Source organism: Pygocentrus nattereri, chromosome 2, assembly GCF_015220715.1.
Source record: "Pygocentrus nattereri isolate fPygNat1 chromosome 2, fPygNat1.pri, whole genome shotgun sequence".
NCBI lineage: Eukaryota > Metazoa > Chordata > Actinopteri > Characiformes > Serrasalmidae > Pygocentrus > Pygocentrus nattereri.
The window spans coordinates 1752924-1778600 of record NC_051212.1 but is presented as its reverse complement, the minus strand read 5'-3'; the positions used below and the strand labels follow the sequence as shown (position 1 = coordinate 1778600).

General features: G+C 43.6%; 2 protein-coding genes across 4 annotated transcripts in view; one reads left to right on the top strand and one right to left on the bottom strand.

Moving 5' to 3' along the window:
* LOC108443620 (outer dense fiber protein 2-like) overlaps window positions 1–12210 on the bottom strand; it is a 48396-nt gene extending 36186 nt beyond the window's left edge. For all 3 annotated transcript variants that reach the window (XM_037532217.1, XM_037532222.1, XM_037532231.1), the window contains exons 1-10: window positions 12013–12210; window positions 9802–9854; window positions 7646–7824; window positions 5966–6092; window positions 5419–5544; window positions 4787–4861; window positions 4518–4589; window positions 3909–4025; window positions 2258–2443; window positions 1019–1128 (exon numbers count right to left, since the gene is read on the bottom strand). In XM_037532217.1, the coding sequence (XP_037388114.1) occupies window positions 1019–1128; window positions 2258–2443; window positions 3909–4025; window positions 4518–4589; window positions 4787–4861; window positions 5419–5544; window positions 5966–6092; window positions 7646–7824; window positions 9802–9854; window positions 12013–12067 (1100 nt within the window). In that variant the 5' untranslated portion in view covers window positions 12068–12210. The remainder of the gene's footprint in view (window positions 1–1018; window positions 1129–2257; window positions 2444–3908; window positions 4026–4517; window positions 4590–4786; window positions 4862–5418; window positions 5545–5965; window positions 6093–7645; window positions 7825–9801; window positions 9855–12012) is intronic.
* Window positions 12211–12780: 570 nt separating this feature from the next.
* LOC108443627 (zinc finger protein OZF-like) lies at window positions 12781–23831 on the top strand. Its single transcript, XM_037532561.1, has 4 exons — window positions 12781–12855; window positions 14415–15341; window position 16106; window positions 22403–23831. Exons 2-4 carry the CDS (start codon window positions 14551–14553, stop codon window positions 23090–23092), a joined length of 1482 nt encoding a protein of 493 aa, XP_037388458.1. The 5' UTR covers window positions 12781–12855; window positions 14415–14550; the 3' UTR covers window positions 23093–23831.
* Window positions 23832–25677: the final 1846 nt, after the last annotated feature.

The following is a 25677-nucleotide window of genomic DNA, read 5'->3' as shown; positions in this document are numbered from 1 at the left end:
TTCAACCCAACGTGCCAAATTCACACTCCACACGCCTCAATGTATTTAACACTCGGGTTTTTCGTCTTTGCACTTGGGTCCTGCCATCACGTAACAGTGAGCTTGGCTGTAAGGAGTGAAATCGTCTGTTTGGGAACTCCTCGGTTTCCCAGTCGAGTGCAGTAATGACAGACAAAGCATGGTAGACTGAACGGTGACTGTGTGTCAACGCTGCTCAACCTGATGATCTAATGACCATGCTAATACTAACTCCTCTAAACTCAGCGTTTCTCAATCTTCTTTAGTCTAAGGTTCTCTATGTGGGGAGTGGACCATGTCTAACCAGAACCTTATCCATTTCGCTAGCTTTCTCCACAGCCATCGCTGACCAGCACGGAGACAACTCTTCAGATCTTCCTGCAGCCCCTATAGTGCCCCCACCCTGCAGCCCACCAGTTTGAGCAACTCGCCTCTTAGAACATCATCCAAATGTGTCACTGGAGCAGCTACTTCTCCCCACGGGACTTGAGCAGAAGATAAGTGCTGAAATAAATAACTCGCTCCACATTTTTACAGCTTCTGATGTGCAGTTGAACTTCTGGTCATATGCCGCATCAATATGCATCGGTCAGCCCTACACTGAAGCGAGTGTGAGGCTGGGCTGTTTTAGGGCAGGTTTTTGCTCCAAACTCCCAGTCTGCCAGTTTATTACTGTGAGTGTGTGTGATCAGTGTTTACGAGGTTAATCAGGTGAGGCAGGTCAGAGCTCTGCTGATACACCTGAACACAGCGTAGTCACACACCACTCATACCGCACTTTACTCTATCCATGGTATATAAATAGGATGCTCTGGCTAATAGAAAGTGCTGGAAATGTTCTAGGGTGCTTCATCTGTTCATTGGGCTCTCACAGTATGAACCTTAGATTAAAAATTCCCATAAAAATTGGCCAGTTTGATGCAAACAAATCAGCATCAGCCATAAAAAGGTGATCAGTGCATATGATCAGTGCATCGTATGTGTGTCTGTGTGTGCTTACTCTTTCAGTGCCGTTATCTCTGCGTCCAGTCTCAGTCTCTCCTCTGTAGCCACCTCCTGCTCACAGCGCCACCTATCTCTCTCTGAGCGAACTTCCGCCAGCTTCACATCCTGAAACACAAACACAGCGTCACGATCTGAAATAAGATCACAGCGGGCACAGAAACACCGTTATACCACCTGCACCACACCGCTGGACTGCAAACAAACCGGCGTATAATCACACCTTCGGAGAAAGATCCAGGCCTTAAATCCCTTCACGTTCCAGGCTTATTACATACTAAGGCTCATTATTCATCGCCTACATGGAATTCAACACAAGCTAATGGAGCAGTGTGTAATAAATCTTTGGGCCTGGATGGTAAGGGGTTAACTTCAACAGAAAGTAAAAACACCAAGACATAACCAGAGTATCCAGAACCACTAAATAACAAAGCCATAGGGCCTGGGCGATATCAAGCAAGGTACTTTCTAGTTTAGAAAAAAGTCAGTTATCTTTTATTATATATATGTTTACATTTTGTAGCCAGAAAGGTTTCAAGTCTAGACTCCAATCATATCAGTTGATACTATATTTTTATTAGGATGCACTGAAATTTCGGCTTTTGGCCAAAAGGAAAAAAACTCTGAAAGATAATGAAAATAAGAATCGGTGATTAAACCGCTGTTTCTTTCTGTGTTGGTCAACACAGATGCATTCAAACAGTCTGATCAGAAGATCAACAGTGAAAATATAGTGAAATGTGAAACTATTTTATGGTTTCTATGAGGAACATCAGCCACAAGAGCACTGTTCATGTGTAGCATCAAGATTCTTAAACTTCTCCACTGCAGGTTTGACAGCCCCCAACTCGTTACTCGGGGTTGTTTAATCTGTTTATTTCGATATCAGACAAGCCCTTTATAAACATCAGTGCTTTATCAGCAGAGTTTTACAGAGATCAGTAAACTGGTGTGATTGAATATCATCAGGCAAAATATAAAGAACCTGAAAGGAACCCTTTGATTGATTATAGAAGAGACACTTTTTGTTCGCTCACTGGACACACTTACTGCATTGTTTTGGCAAATTATGAACCTCTGAAAGTTTTAGCCTCAACTGTACAAGGTCTTTAAGACTAAATTGTTTGGAGGTCAATATTTTGGACACAATTTATTACTGAGCTCCAAGTGTTTCTAAAATCTTCCATTCAAGCCATTTAGGAATATTTATCTTTAAGAGTGAAGTTCACACACAAACCTTCTCTCTGAGCTGATCGTATAATTTCTCCACAGCGCTCTCGAACCTCTCTGCTCGGAGTTTCTGAGCCCTCGTGGCTTTCTTCAGAGCTTCTTTCTCCTTAGAAGCTGCTGCAGATACAGAGTCCATCTGAGCCCGGAGATCCTCCAGCTCCAGCTTCTGCTGGGCTATAGTCCGCTCCAGAGCCTGCACAGGTCACCAGACAGCCAGTATTTACTACATACTTAACACATCTCACCACTCTCAGAACCAAGTCTCGCATCTCTATTCTGGTAGCTTTTGCGTTTACTCGTAACGTAATTTGAACATATCATAATTCATGACAAATGTATCACCAGAAACAGTCTGATATTAATAATCACTAAAAGCTAAGAGTTTTTTCCTTCTGCTGTGAAGTTCTCTGGGGATACGAGGTTTTGTGTTTGTGATGGAACAGCCTTTGAAACAGTGGATCATGAGATCTTGAAAAACAGGTTTAATGAATGGGTTGGCATAGCAGGGGCTGAGCTGGAATTTTTTTTTCTTATTTGTCTAAAAGACTCTGATCTTAGTTTCTGATCTTACAGATGGGGTACCCCAGGGTTCCATTCTTGGCCCTATTTTAATTTTCACGTTAGATGCTTCCTCTTGGAGTTTTAATAAGACTTTTTAACATCTCTTTTCATTTTTGTCTGGATGATCTGCAGTTGTATCTCTTCGTTTATCGGAATGACTTCAGTAGAGTAACTAATCAAATTTAGCACATTGACACTATTAAGGACTAAATGAAATGTGGCTCAATTTAAATTAAGGACAAAACAGAGCTTCTGGCTGTTGGTCTTGACAACATTCCTAGGAATTTACAGGTGACTTTGTTCACTCCGATCAAGAGTTTATGCTTTTCTTAGAAATCTGGGCGTTATTTTTATCCTCACTGGCGATTTTCATATTAAGAAACTTTTCGGTCATGTTTTTTCCCCCAACCTACTTACATCTACTCTTAAGAAGTGTCTGAAGACTCACTTTATTCTCTTGTTTTTTTGAGCTGTGATCACAGGGAATGTGCTTAACTGTGTCTGTCCGAATGGGTTTTTCTTTTTAACTTTTGTTTTAATTATTTCATTGTGAAGTCTTAGAAATAAACCATATAAATAAAGTTCACTAAGCTACATTTTATATACAATAACAATCATCTGCATTAAGACATTATCACTTTTGAAGCACAGGACATTATGGAAGTTAACTGTTATTTTATTCATTTCTTAATCCTTGATGTTTCATCATTTTAGAATCTGTCCATCATTAATTGCTCACTTTTTAAGCCTTACTCTAAATTTTCGATTGGTAGCGTTTATCACACAGTTCAATGTCCAGCACCGTACAAAAGCCATACAATGAAAACTAAGTATTTTTCTCCATAACGCTGTTTATTTTTGTTTGTTTTGCTGCAGATATTCTGGTTTTGATTTATTACAGTACAGGAGTTTTTTTTTCATGTCTAGTTTTTGTAATAGCTTTAGTCAATTATAATAACAAGGTTTTGAACAGTAAAAGACTAATGTGTAAGAGCTCGGGGAATGAAACATTAACCAGCTTATAAAATAAAAATGAAATAAATAAACGAGCTGCTACACACAGTTAGCCGAGCACCGGCTCCTGCATGCTCACTCACCCTCAGCTGCACCACCAGCCTGCTGTTCTCAGCCTCTTTGTTGCGGAGTTGGAGTTGCAGGTGAGCTCGGGTGGTATCGACTGAGCGAGACAGCTGGACCACCGACTCGGTGTTCTCCTGAATCGAGACAGGATCCACTCTGATTACAGATGCTGACCATGGTCACTACCAGCCAGTGTGTCTGCAGGCGTCCTCAAAATACACTTAATACTTGACGACTAAATGGATCGTTAAATGTAATCTGGAGTGATTTATATACAGCCAGGGTGCCGAAACCTACACATAACAGTACATCATTGCCGTCCAAAGACAAACCTGTATCTCAGCTTTTATTTCACTTTCCTACATTTTTCCTTTACAGTGTGTAAAAACGTTGGGATAAACTGACCAACTGAAACGCTCAAATGGAGAGGAACTCATGGAATAAAGTTTCTTTATGCAAACTAACACTGAAGGTACATAATGGTTTGTTTTCCTTTGGACAGCGATGACCTGCATGTGTTAAACAGAAACACCAAGGAGTAAATTTGTTTTTATTGGAAGTTCTGGGTCAATATGAGGTCACAACAAGCATCTTTTACACTTCTACATGCGTCCAGTGTAACTCACCATTTCCTTCTTCCGAAGAGCCATCAGCTCCTCCACCCTCCTCTCTCGGTCACTCAGCGACAGCCTTAAATCCTGAAACACCAACGTGACGTATCTGCAGTCGGAGTTCTGAGTGACTGGCCGGAATTTAATTCCGTTTAAATTCGGATTCTTTTGGTCTTTCTGGGTCTCTGATGATGTGACTTCTTTCACGTTTACACATTTGGGTTCTGCCATGTTCCCCATTCCTCTTTGCCCAACTGTAAAAGCTGTTGCTATGACAACCTTACCTGATTGTCCCGTTCGGTCTGAGCCAGCTTCTGCTGCAGAGCATCTATATGTTTATCGGTCTCTGTCCGGCACATCTGAGAAAACGGTCAGATTTCATTTGTAGACTCATCAGAAAAGTCACATCATAAAAACTGTCCTACTGTACATGCTTATTCATATTTTACTACAGGGGTCCCTTTTCTTTTTTTTTAATCAAGTCTATTAGATTACCGAGCAACGTGGTTGTTGTTTTACAAACTACATGGTTTAATGGTTTATGCTTGCAGTAGGCCCCATTCTGAGCGAGGAAGCTGCCGTTATTTGTTAGATACTTAACCTTGTAGTAGCTCCAGAAAACATACTTTATTTCTTTTGTATTTTAACTTCTGTCTAGATTTATTTCTATTTTGTATTTTCTTGCATAGTTTGGGTCACTAAATGTCTCGCTGCACCCGGGATCTATAAAGTTCTATCTATCTAACACCAAACCCATCTTGGCTGATGGGCTACACTGAAGTGCTACTATAACCCTTCCCTTAGCCCTACATCCTAACCCTGGCCGCTCCAGCTGGTGAAACGGTGCTGAAACTGGTTAATTCTTCATTATTAGTGATCAGAGAATGATCAGAGTCAGGCAAGTGAGCTCTCCTACCTCCTCCTCCAGAAACTCCTTCAGCTGCTGACGGACGGACGCGTTTATCCGCTTAAACACCTCCAGCTTCTCCAGCAGCAATCCCTTCTGTCTCGACAACCTCAGCTCACTCGAGCACCTGGACTCCTGAATAGATCAATAAACAAATAAGAAAAACAAATCAAACAATCTAAAACTTCAAAACATCTAAAACATCGAGTCACTACTCGATGAGCTGTGTCCAGCCACAGACCTAAACCTTCCTCCATTAAATTCCATCAGGTGCTGATGGAATTCAACAAATCCATGTGATGCTGGAGAGCGGCAGGTCTTTTTAGAGGACTGCAATATCTTTTTCTGAATGCCTTGGCCTTGACGCCACACAAAGGTGGGTGGTACTGTAGATCACGTTGCGTGCTTTTGTTTGCTTTTAAGAACTTTAAGAAATCTTCCAAACGTCCATGGGATTTGGACAGACAGGCTACCAGGGTGGAACATGTCAGTCTGCTTTTATTTTTGGTTTGAAAATCCACATGTGCTGTAAGAAAGCTCATGAAACCTCACATACACTAAAGTCCTCCTCCAGTACATCTCTGAAGGACACCAGCTGGACAGCAGCGGAGGTGGCGGCCGACTCCGCCGCGATCAGCGTCTTCAGGAGGAGCTTCTTATCCGCTGTCACAAAGTCGTCATAGCTGTGGTCAGAGGTTGGAGGACAGGGTTAAGGTGGAGATGATGAAAACATTAACAATCTAAATCTGAGCTCTTACAAACTATGGATCTCCACTGGGTGACGACCCCTCAGACCCCACTGGTGATGTCACCTCTTAATAAAACGAATGCTTAGCCACAACTTGGTAAGACGTGGGAAGAAAGATGATCAAGTTCTGATGGTTAAGTCAGGGCCAACGTATTAACTGCATCACTGCCGAGGATGCCACCTCTGTCTCTTCCCTTTCCCCTGCAGAGTCACTTGAGTCCATAAACTGTCTAAAGGACTCCAAATCCCATGAGCCAGTGGAAAAATCACATGGCCGTCCACCCATCACCAGCCACCAATAAACATTCATTCCAGTGCTGCCCATCACCGGAATTCTCATCATTTAATAGTTGGTATAAAAGCCTGGAGTTCAGGTCAGTTTAGTTCAACGTATTACCAACCCCTTTCGTTACATGCTGATCGATCTTTTTTCTGAAAAGTTTTTTGACCTACCCTTTCATGTTTTGCCTTTTTGGTTGGATTGCTGTGGATTATTTCCTCTCTTGGTTTTCAATCCTATCCTATTCCTTACGGTCTACAGGAGTGCCAGAATTAGTGCGCTATGGCCCTGTGGACTCTCAGCTAGCTCGACTACACTCTGCTGAGTGTCTACAGGTACAGATTTCGTTTGGGCAGTAATATTTCATACCAGGGGCCGTATTACAGAAACTTCTTAAGTCTGAAATCTTATCTTATCTGCTTAGTCACTAGGGACTGAATTCAGAACAATAGCTGTTACAGAATAACTCCTCCCTTCATCCTCTCATCATTAACTCCACATTAGATAACAGCATCACACACACCCTAACCAGACTAAACCTCCTAAATCCTGTCCTAACTTTAGGATGAACCCCAGCAGGGTTCTGACTTCTGTTTAAGGCCCGTTTCTCTGGTTCTGAGGCGGCTGAGTCAGGCAGCGTAGTTCACTACCAGCATAATGAGCTCCATTTATTTCTACTGTAAAACGCGGCTTTCACTGGGAGATGTTTTCTCTTCTAACTCTGCATTTTAAACATCTCAGACGCTGCCGACTCGAACTCCACCGCCCCTCTGTTCACCTTCCTGCGTTAATGTAGGTAATGAAATATTACAGTGATGGTGGTGAATAATGAGGAGGCGGAGCTGAACTTGTGTCTGTTTATTAGGAGGAGTAACGTTAGCGTGCTCAGCTAAAGCGCTGATAAACAGCAGGGGGAGCTTTCACAGCATTCACTACTTACAGTTTTTCAGTCTTTAGTTCTGTTTGTTTATGTTTCAGCTATGCGTATGGTCAGTTGCTAGACAACAGACATGACAGTCCTACATTAAAATTTCCTTCTATAATACAGATTTGTGAAAAACATCTGACCTGTCAGAAGTTCAGGCAAAAAGATAGGAAGTTTCTGCTTGTTGTTGTTGTTTGACCACTGCAGTCTGAAACAGTTTGTTAAAACAAGACTGTGTATATTTGGAAACGCTAATTCATGATGATGATGATGATGATGTCACCTGGTTCTGTCCTCAGAAAACCTGTAGTTCAGGCTAACCCTGGATCTTCTCCCGCTGCCTCCCTCTGACGTCCCATCCAGATCGCCCGCACACAACATGAGGTCATCTCTGGTCGCCCTGGAGCCGAGCGGAGATTCCCTCAGATCCACTGAGGACAACAGCCTCATCCCTCCGACGAGCTGAAACAGCGCAGAGACGAGGATGGTAATGAGCAGCGCTTCACACGGAACAGGCCAGTCTTACAGAACCACGGCGGTGCTGGGTTAAACAGCACAGACGGGCCTCAGTTCTAGATATACAGACAACTGCCCTGACACATTTAGTACATTTTAAGCCTCCATAGCAGGGATAACATGGTCACTTTTTAAAATACATAAGCTAGATACAGTGGTAAACATTATTAAAGCCATAGAGAACAAGAAATATTGAAATATTAAACATTTGACACACAAATTTAGCCTTCTAATAAACATCCAGCAATGCTTGAATATAATAAAAACAAAATAGAAATATAACTAAACACAGCTTTAACTCCTTACATGGCCCAGGCCCTGAGTTACTGCCCCTATGTAATAATAAGCCTTACTAAGTAACATGTTCAAGATTTTAAGGGGTTAAAACACTGATCAGACCTGAGAAATGTGGGTGTGGCCTAACATTCTAATATGCATACAGTATCTAACAAAAGTGAGTACACCCCTCACATTTCTGCAAATGTGTTATCTTTTAATGGGACAACACTATAGAAATATATGAGCTATCATACAGGTCACACATCGGTTCTCCACGACAGGCTCCACTCCAAACAGGCCTCGCCACGGTCAACCAAAGAGGCTGAGCCCACGTGTTCATCATGTCCAGAGGTTGGCTTCAAAAAACAGATGCATGAGTGCTGCCAGCATTGCTACAGAGGTTGAAGAAGATGGAGGTCAGCCTGTCAGTGCTCAGACCAAATGCCGCACAATGCATCAACTCGGTCTGCATGGGCATTGTCCCTTGCAGGAAGCCCCTTCTGAAGCTGACGCACAAGAAAGCTTGGAAACAGATTGCTGAAGACAAGCAGTCCAAGAACATGGATTACTGGAACCATGACCTGTGGTCTAACAAGACCAAGATTAACTTGTTTGGTTCAGATGGTGTCCAGCATGTGTGGTGGTGCCCTGGTGAAGAGTACCAAGACAACTGCCTCTTGCCTACGGTCAAGCATGGTGGTGGTAGCTCATGGTCTAGAGCTGCATGAGTGCTGCCGGCACTGGGGAACTGCGGTTCATTGAGGGAAACATGAATTCCAGCATGTACTGTGACGTTCTGAAGCAGAGCATGATCCCCTCCCTTCGGAAACTGCACCGCACGGCAGTTTTCCAACTCGATAACGACCCCAAACACACCTCCAGGATGACCACTGCCTGCTGAAGGTAAAGGCAATGGACTGGCCAAGTATGTCTCCAAACCCAATTGAGCACCTGCGGGGCGTCCTCAAGGGGAAGGAGGAGGAGCTCAGGGTGTCTCACATCCACCAGCTCCGTGACGTCATCATGGAGGAGAGGAAGAGGATTCCAGTAGCAGCCTGAGCAGCTCTGGTGAATTCCATGCCCAAGAGGGTTCAGGTGGTGCTAGATAATAATGGTGGTCACACAAAATATTGACACTTTGAGCACAATCTGGACACGTCCACTGTGAGGTGGACTCACGTGTGCTGCCAGCTGTTTAGACATTAATGTCTGTGTGTTGTTCTTTTCAGAGGACAGTAAATCTGCACTGCTATACAAGCTGCACACTGACCACTTTAACTTGTATCAGTGTTTAATTTCTATAGTGTCATCTAATAACAAGATAGAATAAAATATCTGCAGAAATGTGAAATACTGTATGTGATTGACAGCCTTCAGTCCAACACTCCCAGCCTTCTACAGCTCTGGAGCAAAACTAAACAGTGCAAGTGAAACGGAGAAATTAGTTAAACAGCCTCTACTTATACAGGTGGCGCTGTAGGCCATTATAAACAGCTTTTATATGCAGCGTTCAGTTTAAATCCACACACAGACACATTTTCTAAACTGCTTATCCTTCTGGGTTGCAAGGGGTGCTGGAACCCATCCCAGCTGTCACAGAGTGTTAATAAAATACAAGGTTATGGGCTTTTTGTAGTTACTCACCTCATAGCTGCTCTCCTCCTGCTGCTGGTCACTCATTTCTGCTCCAGATGTCTCTGTGTAGTCAGATTAACATCACACATTTACTAACAGTCTGAATTCTGTTTTCACAGAATTTCCACAACATTTACGTCTGAATATACAAGATATGAGCAGTGACGAAAGCCAGAAGCCAAAACGTTTGTGTCTGGATTCTGTTTAATGGAATAAATCTATCCTTTCGCTGGATTCACGGTCAACACCCCTCCTACTCTATTCTGAGTATGAGAGATCGATTGGTGTGGCTGCTAATCCAGACAAGATGAGGTTTTAAATGCAGGTGGCCAGTTAATCCGGTCAGGCCTTCAGGCTGGACAAGCATGTTCTGACTTAGTACTGATTAAAGACATTAACCCCTTTATGACCAACAGCTAAATGTAGCAGGACTCTGGGAAATATGCAGAGCCTGTCCTGACTGGTCTACTGACTCGTCTACTGGTCTACTGACTGGTCTGTCTCATTATATTTTGGGTTTACCCTTTGGTTTTATAGATCATGTGTAATTCTGTTCTACTGTATTGTTACGAATGTGATCCAATTTTTGAGTGAGTGACACTTTTTAATCCCACAAACGAGGAAATTCCACCTCCGCATTTAACCCATCAACAAAGTGAAACACCACATACACACTAGTGAGCACACAAACACTAGGGGGCAGTGAGCACACTTGCCCGGAGCAGTGGGCAGCCCTATCCACAGCGCCCGGGGAGCAGTTCGGGGTTAGGTGTCCTGCTCGAGGACACCTCAGTCATAGACTGTCGGCACTGAGTATTGAACTGGCAACCTTCCGGTCAGAGTTCCCTAACCTCCAGCCCACGACTGCCCCATTTTCAATTCCATTTGAGCATTTTATTTGTAGTCATGCTGAGCTCAGATGATACGGACGTTTAAAGGAATTTATTATATAATAATAATAATAATAATAATATTTTCCATGGTTTTCAGTGTTCTGTAGAGCAGCGTTATCACTCAGTCTCATCAGGAGGACACAATTTACAATTTTATATCGATTTACCGTTTCATTCACCAGTATTCTCACTACATTACCCAGCATGCATATGCAAACGAGCCCCACAACCACTGGGAATCTCTGCGGTGTCGACCGGTCCTGACTGCTAGCCTATCGCTGAGCTACAGGCTAGTAAAAAACCCTGCTGTTTATCAGTGCGTTGCCGCTCCCCAGTTTCAGTCTCCATTGCCCAAACACTTTAGCTGACATTCAGCTTCCTTCAGCGTTAAGCAGCTAGTGGGGAAGTTCAAACAGCCTGCCCCAGTGCTCCACCCATTTCTCAAAGGTCCTCCCACATCCAAGATGCATCATCAAAGGCAGTTTGGTCTTTTAACCAGAAAACCACCACTGTTGGAGACAACCCAGACGGGTTAGTGGGCCACTGCTGTCTCGCTGATGGTAAAGCTGGCATTTTACTGGCTTTTTGCTCAGCGCTTTCTGGTTGCCCTCTGAAGGTTAAACAGGGTAATAGAGAAAATGGCACTTCCTATAAAATCACTGTATTTCAGGCCTAGTCATTATTTTCCTCTCTCAGTTGATTGTAATATATTTGTCTTCATTTATCTTCCAAAAAATAAGTTGTGCCTTTAAAATCTGTTTGAGGAGATTAAAAACTAGTTGGACCTTGTGTGCAGGACAGTAATCCAGGTGGTCTGAGGGTGGATCAGTAGTTGCAGACAGTCGGCGGGTGCCACCAGATCATGGTTTATGGTTCTTATGGGTTTTCAGCGGGGGTATTTCTCAAAAACAGGAGAACCAGCGATGATGAACTCTGTGTTCTCGGGTTTTCTGTTGGCTGAACTTATTTATTTATTTATTATTTATTCTGGTGGTAAACTTCTCAATCGACGGCTTCTCGTTCCAACTCCCCGGTCCACCTTAAACGGCGCGGCAGTTCCATACACTCGCCAGCGTCTCTCGAGGCGCCAGACTGTGGCCACAGCACCACTTAAGGTGGACCGTATAATTCGAAGGAGAAACCGGCGAACAGGAAGCCAACCTCAGCCTCGAGTAAGGACCGAGAAGCGGCTGAGCGCTAATGCACCTCCTGGTTCCACGAGAAAGCCTTTAGCACCAGGATGAACGAGTTTAGCACACAGGGAACATGAATGAAAGAATGAAACAGAGCAGGGGTCAGTAAATAAGCCGGACAGTCGCCCACTCACCACAGCCAGCTGCCCAGCTCCGGGTATAACGACCCTCCATGTGACTCCATGGCATCAATGCGGGGTGAGGAGTTCCACAATCCCGCACAAACGGCCGTTTCCCGTCATCCAGCCCGGGGTTTCAGCCAGACACGTCCACGGACGCGGACGCTCCGCGGGCGGACTGGAGCTGCAGCGACGCCGCTGATTTCTACGGTGCTGAAGGTAAACAGCGTGTTGCTGGGCGGGGCCTGGGCGGGGGCGGGGCGATGAGCACGAGGCGGTGGGCGGGGCCTATGCGTGTTTGTAATGCAGATTCATGAGCACCAAGTCCCTAAGGTAACACGGAGGAACGTTTTAAACAAGACGTGGCCACGAATTAAAACACGCTGCAGAAAAAAAGACCATTAAAACCTGATGGTTTTGTTTTCTAATATGAATTGGCCTACTGGTTGCAATTAGAGACCTGTAGGACACCTTCAGATCCCATTAGGCAGATGCGTAAATTTCAGGTCGAGAAAATAAAAATCCGTCCCAGGATTTTGTTCCGACGGCCTGGCTTCTTCATTATGAGTAACACCAGCGAGGACCGGTACCACCATGACTCCTGTGGAGAGACAGAAGAGTGGAAATACACGTCTCCGCTGATTGGCTAACACCTCTGACACGCCCACCAAACCAGAGACAACGCACACCTCCAGGGTGAACGCGTCCCGGGTTGGAACAAAAACAAAACAAGCCGCCCTGCAGGCCAGGCGGTGGCGCTGGTTCTCTAACTGTGGTTCTCCAGTCCTACCAAAGCGGAGAAGAAGACCGCTCCCGTGTGTTGGTGGAGAGAAAGACAGAGGAGCTGCTCTGCTGAAAGTAAGGAGTCACTGTTTACACTGTTGATACCACCAGGACCGACTGGAGATGTTCTCCTTCTGAGAGGCGCAGGATGCCAGGTCGCCTGGAGCAGCTGCGCTACAGACTGGCTGCTTGGCTGGTTGCTGGTGCCGTTTTCCTGGCTCGGGTGGGCAAATCTGATGGTCGATGCGTTATTTAAGATTCACAGCATAAATACTCTGAACGGTGTTAGTTGGGGCTAATTAACTCGTTTATCTGGTGCAGTTGATGGGATCTAAAGGTGTCCTTCACTCTTAAAGATGTTTTTAGATGCAGATGGTTGTACAGAGCCATGGACACTTCCTTGCATGTGAAAGGGTTCTTCAGATTGATGGAAACGGTGTTATATTGTTTTCTATGGAACCAAAAGGTTTGTTATTCTTGCAATATCAAGCTTGAAAAAATAGCAGAAGTCATTGTGGTGCTGTATAGACCCATTTTCAGAAAGGCCTATAGAGCTGTGTCTGATCCACTCGCAACAGCACAACACACACTAGCACACCACCACCAGGTCAGTGTTACTGCAGTGCTGAGAATGACCCACCACCCAAGTGGTACCTGCTCTGTGAGGATCCATGGGGGTCTTACCCACTGAAGAACAGGGTAGCAAAGTATCAGAGAAACAGTTGGGTTACAGTCTGTAACTGTAGAAGTGCAGCATTATGTTTGAGCCCACAAATGTGAGTGGAAAGCAGGGCTTTGTAGGAAGCACCACCCTCAGCTTCTCAAAGATGTTCTGAAACTCTGCTCTTTTCTTCAAGACATTCAAAGATGCACCCCTGCTGTAAAAACCAAAGAAGCCATGAAATGTTTCTATCAGTTCCTGGTGGTGTACATCAGTCACTAATGATATCTCTGTGTTTGATATCAGTGTTAATGGCTCTAATGGTCTAACAAGTCTTCTAGGACTGATGCATTTGATGGTTTCCTAATGGGATATACAGGTGGCCTACAGGAAACTAGTGGTCACCATTAAGCGAGTTCCCACTAGAGGCAAAAGTATCAGTTTTTAATCCCGGTTGTTCTGATGGTCTTTATTCATGCTCTCATATTTCTTCCCCACAGCTGTCAGAGGAGGAGATGTTCAGCTGGAATAATTTGAGACATCTTGAAGGCCTTTCTGTAGAACATGCCACCTCTTAACCAGCTGGGATCAACAGTGATCACCAGCTTTTTATTTGGCTTCTCTCAGATTTCTGCCAATCCTTAGTTGTACAATTGAACACCGAACCCTGTGCTGCAGTTTAGACAGAGCTGTAAACATCAAAGAGCTGAACTTGCTAGGCTTAACTGCTGAGAGTTTCTTCCTAGGAACGCTGATCGACCAATTTGAACTATTTACCATATCCAGTGATGATTCCAGTGTTGTCATCTCATGCCTTAACCATCTGAGAGCTCTTGTTATTGGCCCATAATGAAAATTTAAAAATAAATAGAATAAAAATCACAGACCTCTTAGAAGTCTTCCAGTAAATCTGTTACTTGTGCTGCATTTCACTGTGCCTTAATTTTTTTTTCTTTTCCTTTTTCTTTTCCAGAAATGAATGACATCCTGTTTCAAGTCATTTCCAGCCCATAGTTTCCATCTTCCTGGTCAGTTTGCATTTATCTCCAAAGAAATCTTCAAGGAATGCCCACAAGAGCAACACATCCAGAGACATTACGGATGAGATAATGGCACCCAAAAAAACATCCGGTACTCAGCAAACATCATCTGGTCCTGCCCATACGGTCACATCTGACGGACAAATCCAGAATAATAAACTCAAGAGGAAAGCTCACCACTGCTCAGAGTGTGGAAAGAGCTTTAATCAAAAGAGCTATCTCCAGCTACACCAGCGCATTCACACCGGAGAGAACTTGTACCACTGCTCAGAGTGTGGGAAGAGCTTTAATATTGAGAGTAATCTCAAAACACACCAGCGCATTCACACTGGAGAGAAGCCGTATCGCTGCTCCGACTGCGGGAAGAGTTTTAGAGAAAGAGGTACTCTCCGAATACACCAGCGCATTCACACAGCAGAGAAACCGTATCACTGCTCAGACTGTGGGAGGAGCTTCACCCAACTTTGTAGTCTACAACGACACCAGCGCATTCACACGGGAGAGAAACCATATTACTGCTCGGAATGCGGGAAGAGTTTCACTCAACAGAACATTCTCCAACTACACCAGCGCATCCACACTGGAGAGAAGCCCTGTTACTGTTCATACTGTGGGAACAGCTTTAGAGACAGAAGCACTCTCAGAAAACACGAGCGCATTCACACCGGAGAGAAACCGTACCAGTGCTCCGAGTGCGGGAAGAGCTTTACCAGTCGGAGCACTCTCAAAATACACCAGCGCATTCACACCGGACTGAAACCCTATGACTGCTCGGAGTGCGGGAAGAGCTTTAATCGGCACAGTAATCTTCTACTACACCAGCGCATTCACACGGGAGAGAAGCCGTACTACTGCTCAGAGTGCGAGAAAAGCTTCAGGCACTCGAGCACTTTGAAGACGCACAAATGCATTAAGAAGGAAACAGAAACATACGACGTATGTTTGTCAGAAATCAGTTGTTAATATTCTGTGAACAATGGACTGAAGTTTCTCTCGTGAGTCGTATGCCTGTGTTATCTTATGTTTATTATGGAAACACTAAGGCTGTGTTCAGACTGCAGGAAAACCGGATTTGTTTCTTAAATCAGACCTTTTGAAATGATTGTCCACACTTATTTGCAAGTGATCAGATCATATTGCCTTATATATATATATATATATATATATATATATATATATCAATATTGCCATATTGCATCACTAATCTATCTGGCTGGGTTCCTGTGGTGTCAGTAACTATGTAGCTACGGGATACAGTATTTGTTGGTAAATTGACTTGTTCCAGTAGGTTCCTTCCAGCTTTTGCGTGGAAGTGCACGTAGACAGTTTCTGCATCAGTCCACAGACTGTTGTTCTCTTCTACAGCACATAAAAGTAGAAAATATCTGGCATGAATCTTTGGAGCTCTTCATGAATCCCAGCACTTCGGTCATCTGGATTTGACAGTGGCTGTGTTTACATGCAAAGTGTTTTGCAAATCTGATTGAATACATTCGGATTACAGATTCAGACTGAGGTGTTCATATGCACATTCTATTCAACAATCCTATGTAAAATATTTGTTTACACGTTCACTACAAGTAATCCAATGCAAAATGATGCTCATGCATGGAGTAGCACTTAGAGTAGGTGTTACCATGACAGTGAACATCACATAAGTCTAGTCAGAGTGAGATGAGCAGCAGTGTGCAGTGCTTGTGTTTTTAACTGCTTTAAAATGACATCAGACTCAGGAAAACATCTTTCACGTGGCCTTATTAAAGAAGGCTGAGAGGAAGACGTCATGCTCTAAGACACGTAAGCTGGATGTCCGTCCCATCGCCGCCTTTTAAAGATCAGAGCATGAACTTCGTCTCCTCTGCAGACCAGCTTCTGCTCTGCTGTGTTGAACGGTATAAACTCTCACTGTGACACGACGTACATGCAGAACAGACTTAAACTTTCCGATAGGGAATGTAATCAGATACAGACGTTTACACTGATATTATTCTTCTATTCAAGAGATTATTTACAGGATTACCCATCTCGTTCAATCGGACTAGACTATTCTATTATAGAAATGTTTACATGGATGTGTTATATTCCGATTGAGATATTAGTCCGATTATTAACAGATTATTAGGGTGCATGTAAACGTGGCTGTTGTTGCTGCTGACACTCACGTTGCGAGTGATGCAGAAGACTCTTTGAGCAGCCAGAGAGTGTCCAGACAAATCTGTAAAATCTGATTTGGAATTTCAAACCACCTCCAAATGTGGAATAATCAGATGTCATGTTTTTTTGTTGTGCAGACTATCAAAACTCAATCTGGACTTCCCAAAAAATCTGATTTGTGCCAGCAGTCTGAACAAGGCCTTATTTGCAAGTTTATTGCCCACTTGATTATTTTTAAGGTTAACCCATTATGATGAAAAACTCGTATAGGCCAATCATGAATTATGCGAGACAGAAAGGTTTGGTTGTGCGATGCCCATATCATAGTGTTTTTGTGATTCCTATGCATAGATATGACTGTAATTGTGCCTTAATGGCTGCGTTAGTTATGTATATCAAGTTACTAATGATTTGTTTAAACATGGTCAAGTGGTGTGGCACAATGCATTGAAATACCATTGAAGTCTGGTACCAAGTCCCCATGAGGAATATTTCCTAGATAGTCCACAGATATCAGAACATGCCATAGGCCACAGGGAATGCCTACAGGAGTCAGACAAGCCTTTGTGAATTGTGCAAGACCAAGATCTTTTCTGTAACTTCAGGATTAGAGTTACTGTACTAGGGTCAGAGATATGACTATACTGTGGTTGGACCAGAGGAAATAACCTTTCCCTGTCCCGTCATCCTGAGGTTCCACTGTAAGAGACAGTGGTTTGAGCAAAGGAGATGAGGAACGCTCATACTCTCTCAATCTGACATGGTCATATGTAGGGGATTTGGACCTGGTGCTATAGGCTTTTTGGAGTAGATGAGAAGATAAGGTAGTAGAGTATAAGGATTCCATTTCATTACCTTATAATAGCAGGAAATGGAGGTGGGCATTGAAGTTTTGATTCCGGAGATGCCAGGATAGGATTAGAGAACAAATCCTGTTGCTTCTTCGTTTGTAATTTGTACAGCCTGCGTTATGTCTATTTATTTTTTTAACACTCTTCATTGATCAGGAGAGTTAGCTTAGTTGAATTTAAATATAGGCAAATTTGCTGAGTTATACTTTGATCTATTTTCTGTTTTCATGTTAAAAGTTTTTTTTTTCAGTCTGTTCCACCCAAAGGAGTGTTTCTGCCAAATACATTGGACATGGAAAATTCAGCATCAGGGAATTTTACCATCTAATAATTCCTACAGTTTAGTGAATGCTGTGTTGAATTTAAATATCTGAGTTGATCTAATGTTTGCTTTCAATCTAGATGGCTTTACAGATGTTTTTGAATGGCTAGCAGTTAGAATTTTAAACATCTGTGCCAAGTGTAGGAATGCAAATAAAAGGCTGTGGTAAATTTGAATTACCTGCTGTACTTTGTCTTTGTTTTGGCCTCTTAAAATGTATATGAGTGTTACTTTGTTAAGGATTGATATGTTTTTACCAGAACTGCAGAAATAATTTACATTTGTAGAAATTAAAAAACTGGGTTCCCTCCTTCAACATTAGAACATCTCCTGTCTCTTCCTCTTTCCATGATGATATTAATATGATAGAATAAAATGCAAGTCATTATATGTAATATAATATGCATAATCACAGAGTTATGGTTGCTGTGCATTCAGTAGAATGGCTCTTAATAAATAGCAGCCTTGTTTTGTCTCCAGAAGATGGCAGTAGAGCTCCACAGAGCTGCTTCTTGTTATGACAGTCAATATCGCCAAAGGTATTGAGCACAGTAATAATTATGAGCAGTTGTAACATGTTTATAAATAATTTCTTTATCATATACTTTTCTAGAAGTAGTGAGAAATGTACAGATCCACATAAGTTAAACACAGGGTGTCAGAATAAGGCAAACGTTGGATCTCAGTCATAGGACTTCTTGTATAGGACCCTCATAAACCGGCTCTGACAGAACTCTTCAGGTAGATCTTGAGGAGGAGTGTTGATGACCCATGCTTTGTACTGTATATAGGTATCAGTACAGTCTTGAAGAGTGATGAATAAAGTTTCTACAAATCCCTGTTTATTATAACATTATCCTATTTGCAAAAAAAAAATTCAAAGAGTATTTACCAGATACATTTTTTGGAAAGTATGAAAATGACCAGAATGTATTTGTTACTTTTATATTTTTTAGCTTTGGTTATTATGTAGGGATGGCACGGTGGTGCAGTGGGTAGCGCTGGGTTCAATTCCCCAGTCAGTTAACCAGGGTCCTTTCTGTATGGAGTTTGTGTGTTCTCCCCATGTCTGGATGGGTTTCCTCCCACAGTCCAAAGACATGCAGTCCAATTTGACATGCTGCATTGCCCCTAGGTGTGAATGTGTCTGTCCAATGACCGCTGGAATAGGCTCCAGCTCCCTCTCCCGACCCAGGAGGAGAAGCGGCTTAGAAGGTGTGGGTGTGTGTGATTATGCGTGTTGAGTGCAATGAAGGTTCCAGATGTAGCTAAACGTACTGACTGTGATCTGCACTGTACTTTACATTAACCATGTTAAAATTTTAAAATAACCAAAATTTAAAAAATTAATTTATGGCAAAAGAAAACAGTGATGGCATCCCCAGAATAGCACAGTGTTGCTTTTCAGGGCAGTTTCTAGGTGTGTTTCATGTGAGCCACTAAAAACACTTAATTTAGAAAAGCAATGCAGAATTTATTAGAGGTCTTGCAGAGGCTTTTTTTGGGCAAAGCAGGGAGAGAGTTGAGCATCCTGACAGCCTGGTGGATGAAGCTGTCCCCCAGTCTGCTGGTCCTGGCCAGCAGTCTCCTCCCTGATGGCAGCAGGCTGAAGAAGCTGTGTACAGGGTGAGTGTGATCACCTGCCATGCAGAGGGCAGCCACGGCAGCCTCCAGACCCATCGTGCCTTCAGACTGGGTAGGACTGAACAGGACAAGAGCCAAACTGTGCTCTGGTACAGTCAGACAGTCTAGGTCAGTTTCATCTGAGTGACGTGAGGCTCAACTCTCAAGTGGACTCGCTAAACTGCCGTCAGGTGTGAATGTATCTGTCTGTCTGTCTGCCCTGCGATGGACCGGCGACCTGTCCAGGGTGTTTCCTGCCCACTGAGCTAGGCTCCAACTCCCCCTGTGACCCAGACGGAGAAGCCGTTTTAGAAAACGTGTATGTATATGTATATATAAGCGTGTAAACTATATTTATGGCCGGTTTATTGTAGGTCACCTCATACCCTGCTGAAAAAACCTCATAGAACCTATTAAACCCATTAACATTGTCTGTTGGTTCCTGCTGGTGTCCAATAGTCGCTATACTTAAAGAACATTATAACGCTGTAGTGTTTTCCTGATGGCTTGATAATAATGATTTAACAGGGTTTCTGATTCTAAATGAATTGGATGGTTTCCTAAATGGTATGTAACAGTGTCCTAAAGGCCACAAGTGGCTCTAATGGTAACCATTAAGTCCATTCTCATTAGACAGAAAAAAAACATGCTTCTAGTGGTCATTAGGTTTCAATCGTAGTTGTAGTGGTCATCAGGTTTTAATCCTAATGGTCTTGAGCTGGGTAGTCAGGCCCTCCATCAGAGCACCTGAAACCGCAGTGTAATGTAGAAGTATCCAGCTGAGCTGACGTGCGAGTAAAAACAAATCTCTAATGGTAACCATTAAGCCAATTCCCATTAGAAAGGAAAGTGATGAGGAACACACAGCCACTGACTGAAACCCTCCTGTTAGACGCCCGCAGTGGAGCCTCCGACGCTCCTCCAGCTCCTCCCGCTAAGATGAGCGGTCCCCTTCAACTCGATGGTGCTGTGAAGGACTTCTCAGCTGGCCAATCAGCGGACGGCTCATGCTGACTAGTAGCCAATCAGAGTTTAGAGGGCGGGGATAACCGGAAACGGGCCTGACTCTTCCGCTGGGGAAGGAGAGGGACAGGAGCTGCGCCGTGGACAGTAAGGAGCTCTTCACCTCTTCTTCTGGTCGGGTTCCTCACCGCCGCTGTCTGAGATGTTTGGGCAGGATTTTAAAAACTGGACGCAGCTTTAATGGAAGCTGCCTTCCTCCAGACCCTGCTGAGGAGGCTGGTGTTAGCCCTTAGCTCCTCAGCTCACCTGGTTTAGGGTTCTAGTTGGGTTTGGAGATCAGAGCTGCTGGTGAATGATCTTGTAATGGAGACTCAGTCAGCTGTGATGCTTCCCAGCAGACCTTGACTCAGAAATGTGGGTAGATACAGATATAAAGTGAATAAATGTGCAGTTTTATTAGCGAATGTGGTGACAAGCTTTTTGGTCCACTGGAGAAGTCACTCTGTACACAGACTGGCCACTTCATTAAGTCCACCTCCTTGTTTCTACAGTCACTGTCTATCTTATCAGCTCCACTTACTGTATAGCTGCACTCTGTAGTTCTACAGTTACAGACTGTAGTCCATCTGTTTCTCTGATACTCTGTTACCCTGTTCTTCAGTGGTCAGGACCCCCATGGACCCTCACAGAGCAGGGACAATTTGGGTGGATCATTCTCAGCACTGCACCAGCACTGGTGGTGTGTTGGTGTGTGTTGCGCTGGTGCGAGTGGATCAGACACAGCAGTGCTGCTGGAGTGTTTAAACACTGCGTCCACTCACTGTCCACTCTATTAGACACTCCTACCTTGTCGGTCCACCTTGTAGGTGTAAAGTTAGAGACGACAGCTCATCTGCTGCTGCACAGTTTGTGTTGGTCATCCTCTAGTCCTTCATCAGTGGTCACAGGACGCCGCCCTCAGGACGCTGTTGGCTGGATGTTTTTGGTTGGTGGACTATTCTCAGTCCAGCAGTGACACTGAGGTGTTTATAACTCCAGCAGAAGTGTAGATGCAAGGAGGTTTACTTAATGAAGTGGCCAAGCTGTGTATATTCTGTATACCATGAGCACCATGTGATGGTTTTATATTTAAAACCATGTTCTCACAGCTCAATACGGCCACTCATTGCTTTTGTTTTGGGGGTAATGAGGGCTACTAGTGGTCACATGCACAGTTTTTAGTCTGGTCTTGAACCCACTATTTGCATTTGGATTGGGCCTGTGCTAAATCATCTCACTGGTTGCTGCTTTCTGGTCTCATGTGTGCAGTCAGTCTGTCTCTCCTACTGAAGAATACTATAGTAGCCATGTTCTGCAACTTTTGCAAAAGTAAGTGCAACAGTTTCTTTGGGCTCTTGACACCTTTTGTTAAATTTGGCCATTTTATAGATTTCATTGTGTGTGCATGTGAAATTATTCTCTAAGGTTTCTTTGCCATAGTTGTATTGATTTTTTCTTTGTCTGTTGGATCTAATATGCTGAATATTTGACCAGCCTCACCGTCTGCAGTAAACATGAGAACGTTCATTTGGTACGTTTTCCGTCTTGGAGACCTGTGGCTATTCAGAACCTATCAAATCTGCAAATGGAACTTGTCAAATCACTGAACTCAAGTTGTCTTTTGGGTTTAAGGTTGTAAAAAACCCTGAAAATTCAAAGTGATGGAACTCATGAGCAAACATGTTGCATTTCACACTGACATTTGTTTATCCTCTCTTCCAGAAATGACAGACTTCCTGACGCAAGTCCTGGCCTGCTTTGGGTGTCCACCTTCCTTCTCGGTTTAAATTTATTTCCTCAAGCACATCAGGAGATGCCAACGAGATCAATGCATCTGGAAGCCAGAGACCGTACATATGAGGCAATGGCTTCAGAAACAAACTCCAGTGCTTATCAACCATCCTCTGGTACTGTCCGTTCTGAAACCCAGAATGATGCAGGCAAGAGGACGGCTCACCCCTGCCCAGAGTGTGGAAGGAGTTTCAATAAAAAGAGTAATCTCAAAGCACACCAGCGCATTCACACAGGAGAGAAACCGTACCAGTGCTCGGACTGTGGGAAGAGTTTCAATCAGAAGAGTAATCTCAAATCGCACCGGCTCATTCACGCAGCAGACAATCCGTATCACTGCTCGGTTTGCAGTAGGAGTTTCACCCTGCAGAGTTTCCTGCTGCGACACCAGCGCATTCACACTGCAGAGAAGCCGTATCACTGCCCAGAGTGCGGGAAGAGCTTCAGTCGACAGAATAATCTCCAACTACATCAGCGCATTCACACCGGAGAGAAACCCTGTTACTGTTCGTACTGTGGGACCAGTTTTAGGAACAAAAGTACCCTAAAAAAACACAAGCGCATTCACACAGGAGAGAAACCGTATCGGTGCTCCGAGTGCGGGAAGAGCTTTACTCAGCGGATTACTCTCCAACAGCACCAGCGCATGCACACCGGAGAGAAGCCGTATCACTGTGCAGAGTGCGGGAAGAGCTTTAGTCAACAGAGTCACCTCCACATACACCAGCGCATTCACTCGGGAGAGATGCCGTATTACTGCTCGGACTGTGGGAAGAACTTCAGACATCCCAACACTTTAAAGAGGCACAAATGCATTAAGAGGGAGGCAGAGACATACGACGTGTGTTCGTCAGAGGGCGGCTGTTAGTGCTGTCCTAAAACTTTCTCTCTTAGATGATTGTGTCATCATCTGGAGTTTCCCGTGTGTAAGTGGACACCGTTCAGGCACAACATTACGATCACCTCCTTTTTCTTACAAACTATCAGAGAAAAAGATGGACTACAGTCTGTAACTGCACCTATACAGTAAGTCGAGCTGATAAAGTGGACAAGGAGGTGGTCATGATGTTCTGTCTGATCGGTGTAGTTAAACTACAATCACCAGCTCATTGGTGTAATATGTTTACCACTTAAAAAGCTTTTAATGAAAGCAGTTGGTAACAATGTAAGAAAAAGGTCCTGGTTTTCTTTTGCCTGTATGATTGTGTGCTTACTATGCATAACTATGATTGTAATCATTATTCCTAATGGCTATAGTTTTTGTTTTGCATCTTTAGCTCCTTATGGTTTCTTTTAAACGTGTAACAGAGCACCACACCTCCAAAATTTAATGCAATGCTCTTGAAATCTGGTATGACATTAACTGGTGTCGACGTTGGGATCGTCTTGATTTACTGATAATTTGAATGCTGTGTTACTGAAACAAGCCGGTACTTTTCCTGATAACTTGAACATTTAATAGAGTTTTATTTGAGGGGCCTTTGGGGAAAAGAGTAAAAGGTCTGTTGATGGAAATACATTTTAGTTGACAGATTGAAGACTATCAGCTTTTCATGTCCAGCTTCCTTTTCATTACTTCATCAAATAAAATATAAAACTGGGTGTCAGTTCAACTTGTCCTCAGCAAACAGAAAACAGATTTTTATGTTTGTTTATAATTAACGTTCGTTATTTCTGAAGCACATTGCAACAGGCTCAAAAAGCAGCAATATGCAATAATACAGTTATGAAAGATAAAAAAGAAAGTGATTCATTACAAGGAGCAGTTCAGAAAGGAAAGTGTGACTAGAGCTATATTCATTGAGATTCCTTTATTGATCCCGGGGAAATTGCAGAATATGTATATATTAATATATGTTTTGTATTTCATCAAAATGGTATTAATCAACATGCGTATACATACATATATATATATATATATATATATATATATATATATATAAAAAGTAGGGTGCCACAGTGGCTTGCTGCAAGAAGGGCCTGGGTTCGATTCCCAGCCGGGTGCCCAGGGTCCTTTCTGTATTTGCATGTTCTCCCTGTGTCTGTGTGGGTTTCCTAAGGGTTCTCCGGTTTCCTCCCACAGACCAAAGACATGCAGTCAGGCCAGTTGGACTCGCTAAACTGCCCTCAGGTGTGAACGTATCTGTCTGTCTGTCTGCCCTGCAATGGACTGGTGACCTGTCCAGGGTGTTTCCTGCTGGCTGAGCTAGGCTCCAACTCCCCCTGCGACCCAGATGGAGAAGCCGTTTTAGAAAACGTGTATGTATATGTATATATAAGTATGTAAACTATATTTATGGCCAGTTTATTGTAGGTCGCCTCCTACCCTGCTGAAAAAACCTCATAGAACCTATTAAACCTGTTAACATTGTCTGTTGGTTCCTGCTGGTGTCCAATAGTCGCTATACTTAAAGAACATTATAACGATGTAGTGTTTTCCTGATGGCTTGATAATAATGATTTAACAGGGTTTCTGATTCTAAATTAATTTGATGGTTTCCTAAATGGTATGTAACAGTGTCCTAAAGGCCACAAGTGGCTCTAATGGTAACCATTAAGTCCATTCCCATTAGACAGAAAAAAAACATGCTTCTAGTGGTCATTAGGTTTCAATCGTAGTTGTAGTGGTCATCAGGTTTTAATCCTAATGGTCTTGATCTGGGTAGTCAGGCCCTCCATCAGAGCACCTGAAACCGCAGTGTAATGTAGAAGTATCCAGCTGAGCTGACGTGCGAGTAAAAACAAATCTCTAATGGTAACCATTAAGCCAATTCCCATTAGAAAGGAAAGTGATGAGGAACACACAGCCACTGACTGAAACCCTCCTGTTAGACGCCCGCAGTGGAGCCTCCGACGCTCCTCCAGCTCCTCCCGCAAAGCTGAGCGGCTCTCCTTCAACTCGATGGTGCTGTGAAGGACTTCTCAGCTGGCCAATCAGCGGACGGCTCATGCTGACTATTAGCCAATCAGAGATTAGAGGGCGGGGATAACCGGAAACTGGCCTGACTCTTCCGCTGGGGAAGTAGAGGGACAGGAGCTGCGCCGTGGACAGTAAGGAGCTCTTCACCTCTTCTTCTGGTCGGGTTCCTCACCGCCGCTGTCTGAGATGTTTGAGCAGGATTTTTAAAGCTGGACGGAGCTTTAATGGAAGCTGCCTTCCTCCAGACCCTGCTGAGGAGGCTGGTGTTAGCCCTTAGCTCCTCAGCTCACCTGGATGCCTGGTTTAGGTTTCTAGTTGGGTTTGGAGATCAGAGCTGCTGGTGAATGATCTTGTAATGGAGACTCAGTCAGCTGTGATGCTTCCCAGCAGAACTTGACACGTTGTTTCCAGAGCTTATGTCGATATAAACAGTGTGAAGATGTGGACACAGACATAAAGAGCTTATACATGTGCAGATGTGATGTGAAGCTTCATCCTTCTTCTCCACTGCACTCTTTAAAAGTATGGTTTTA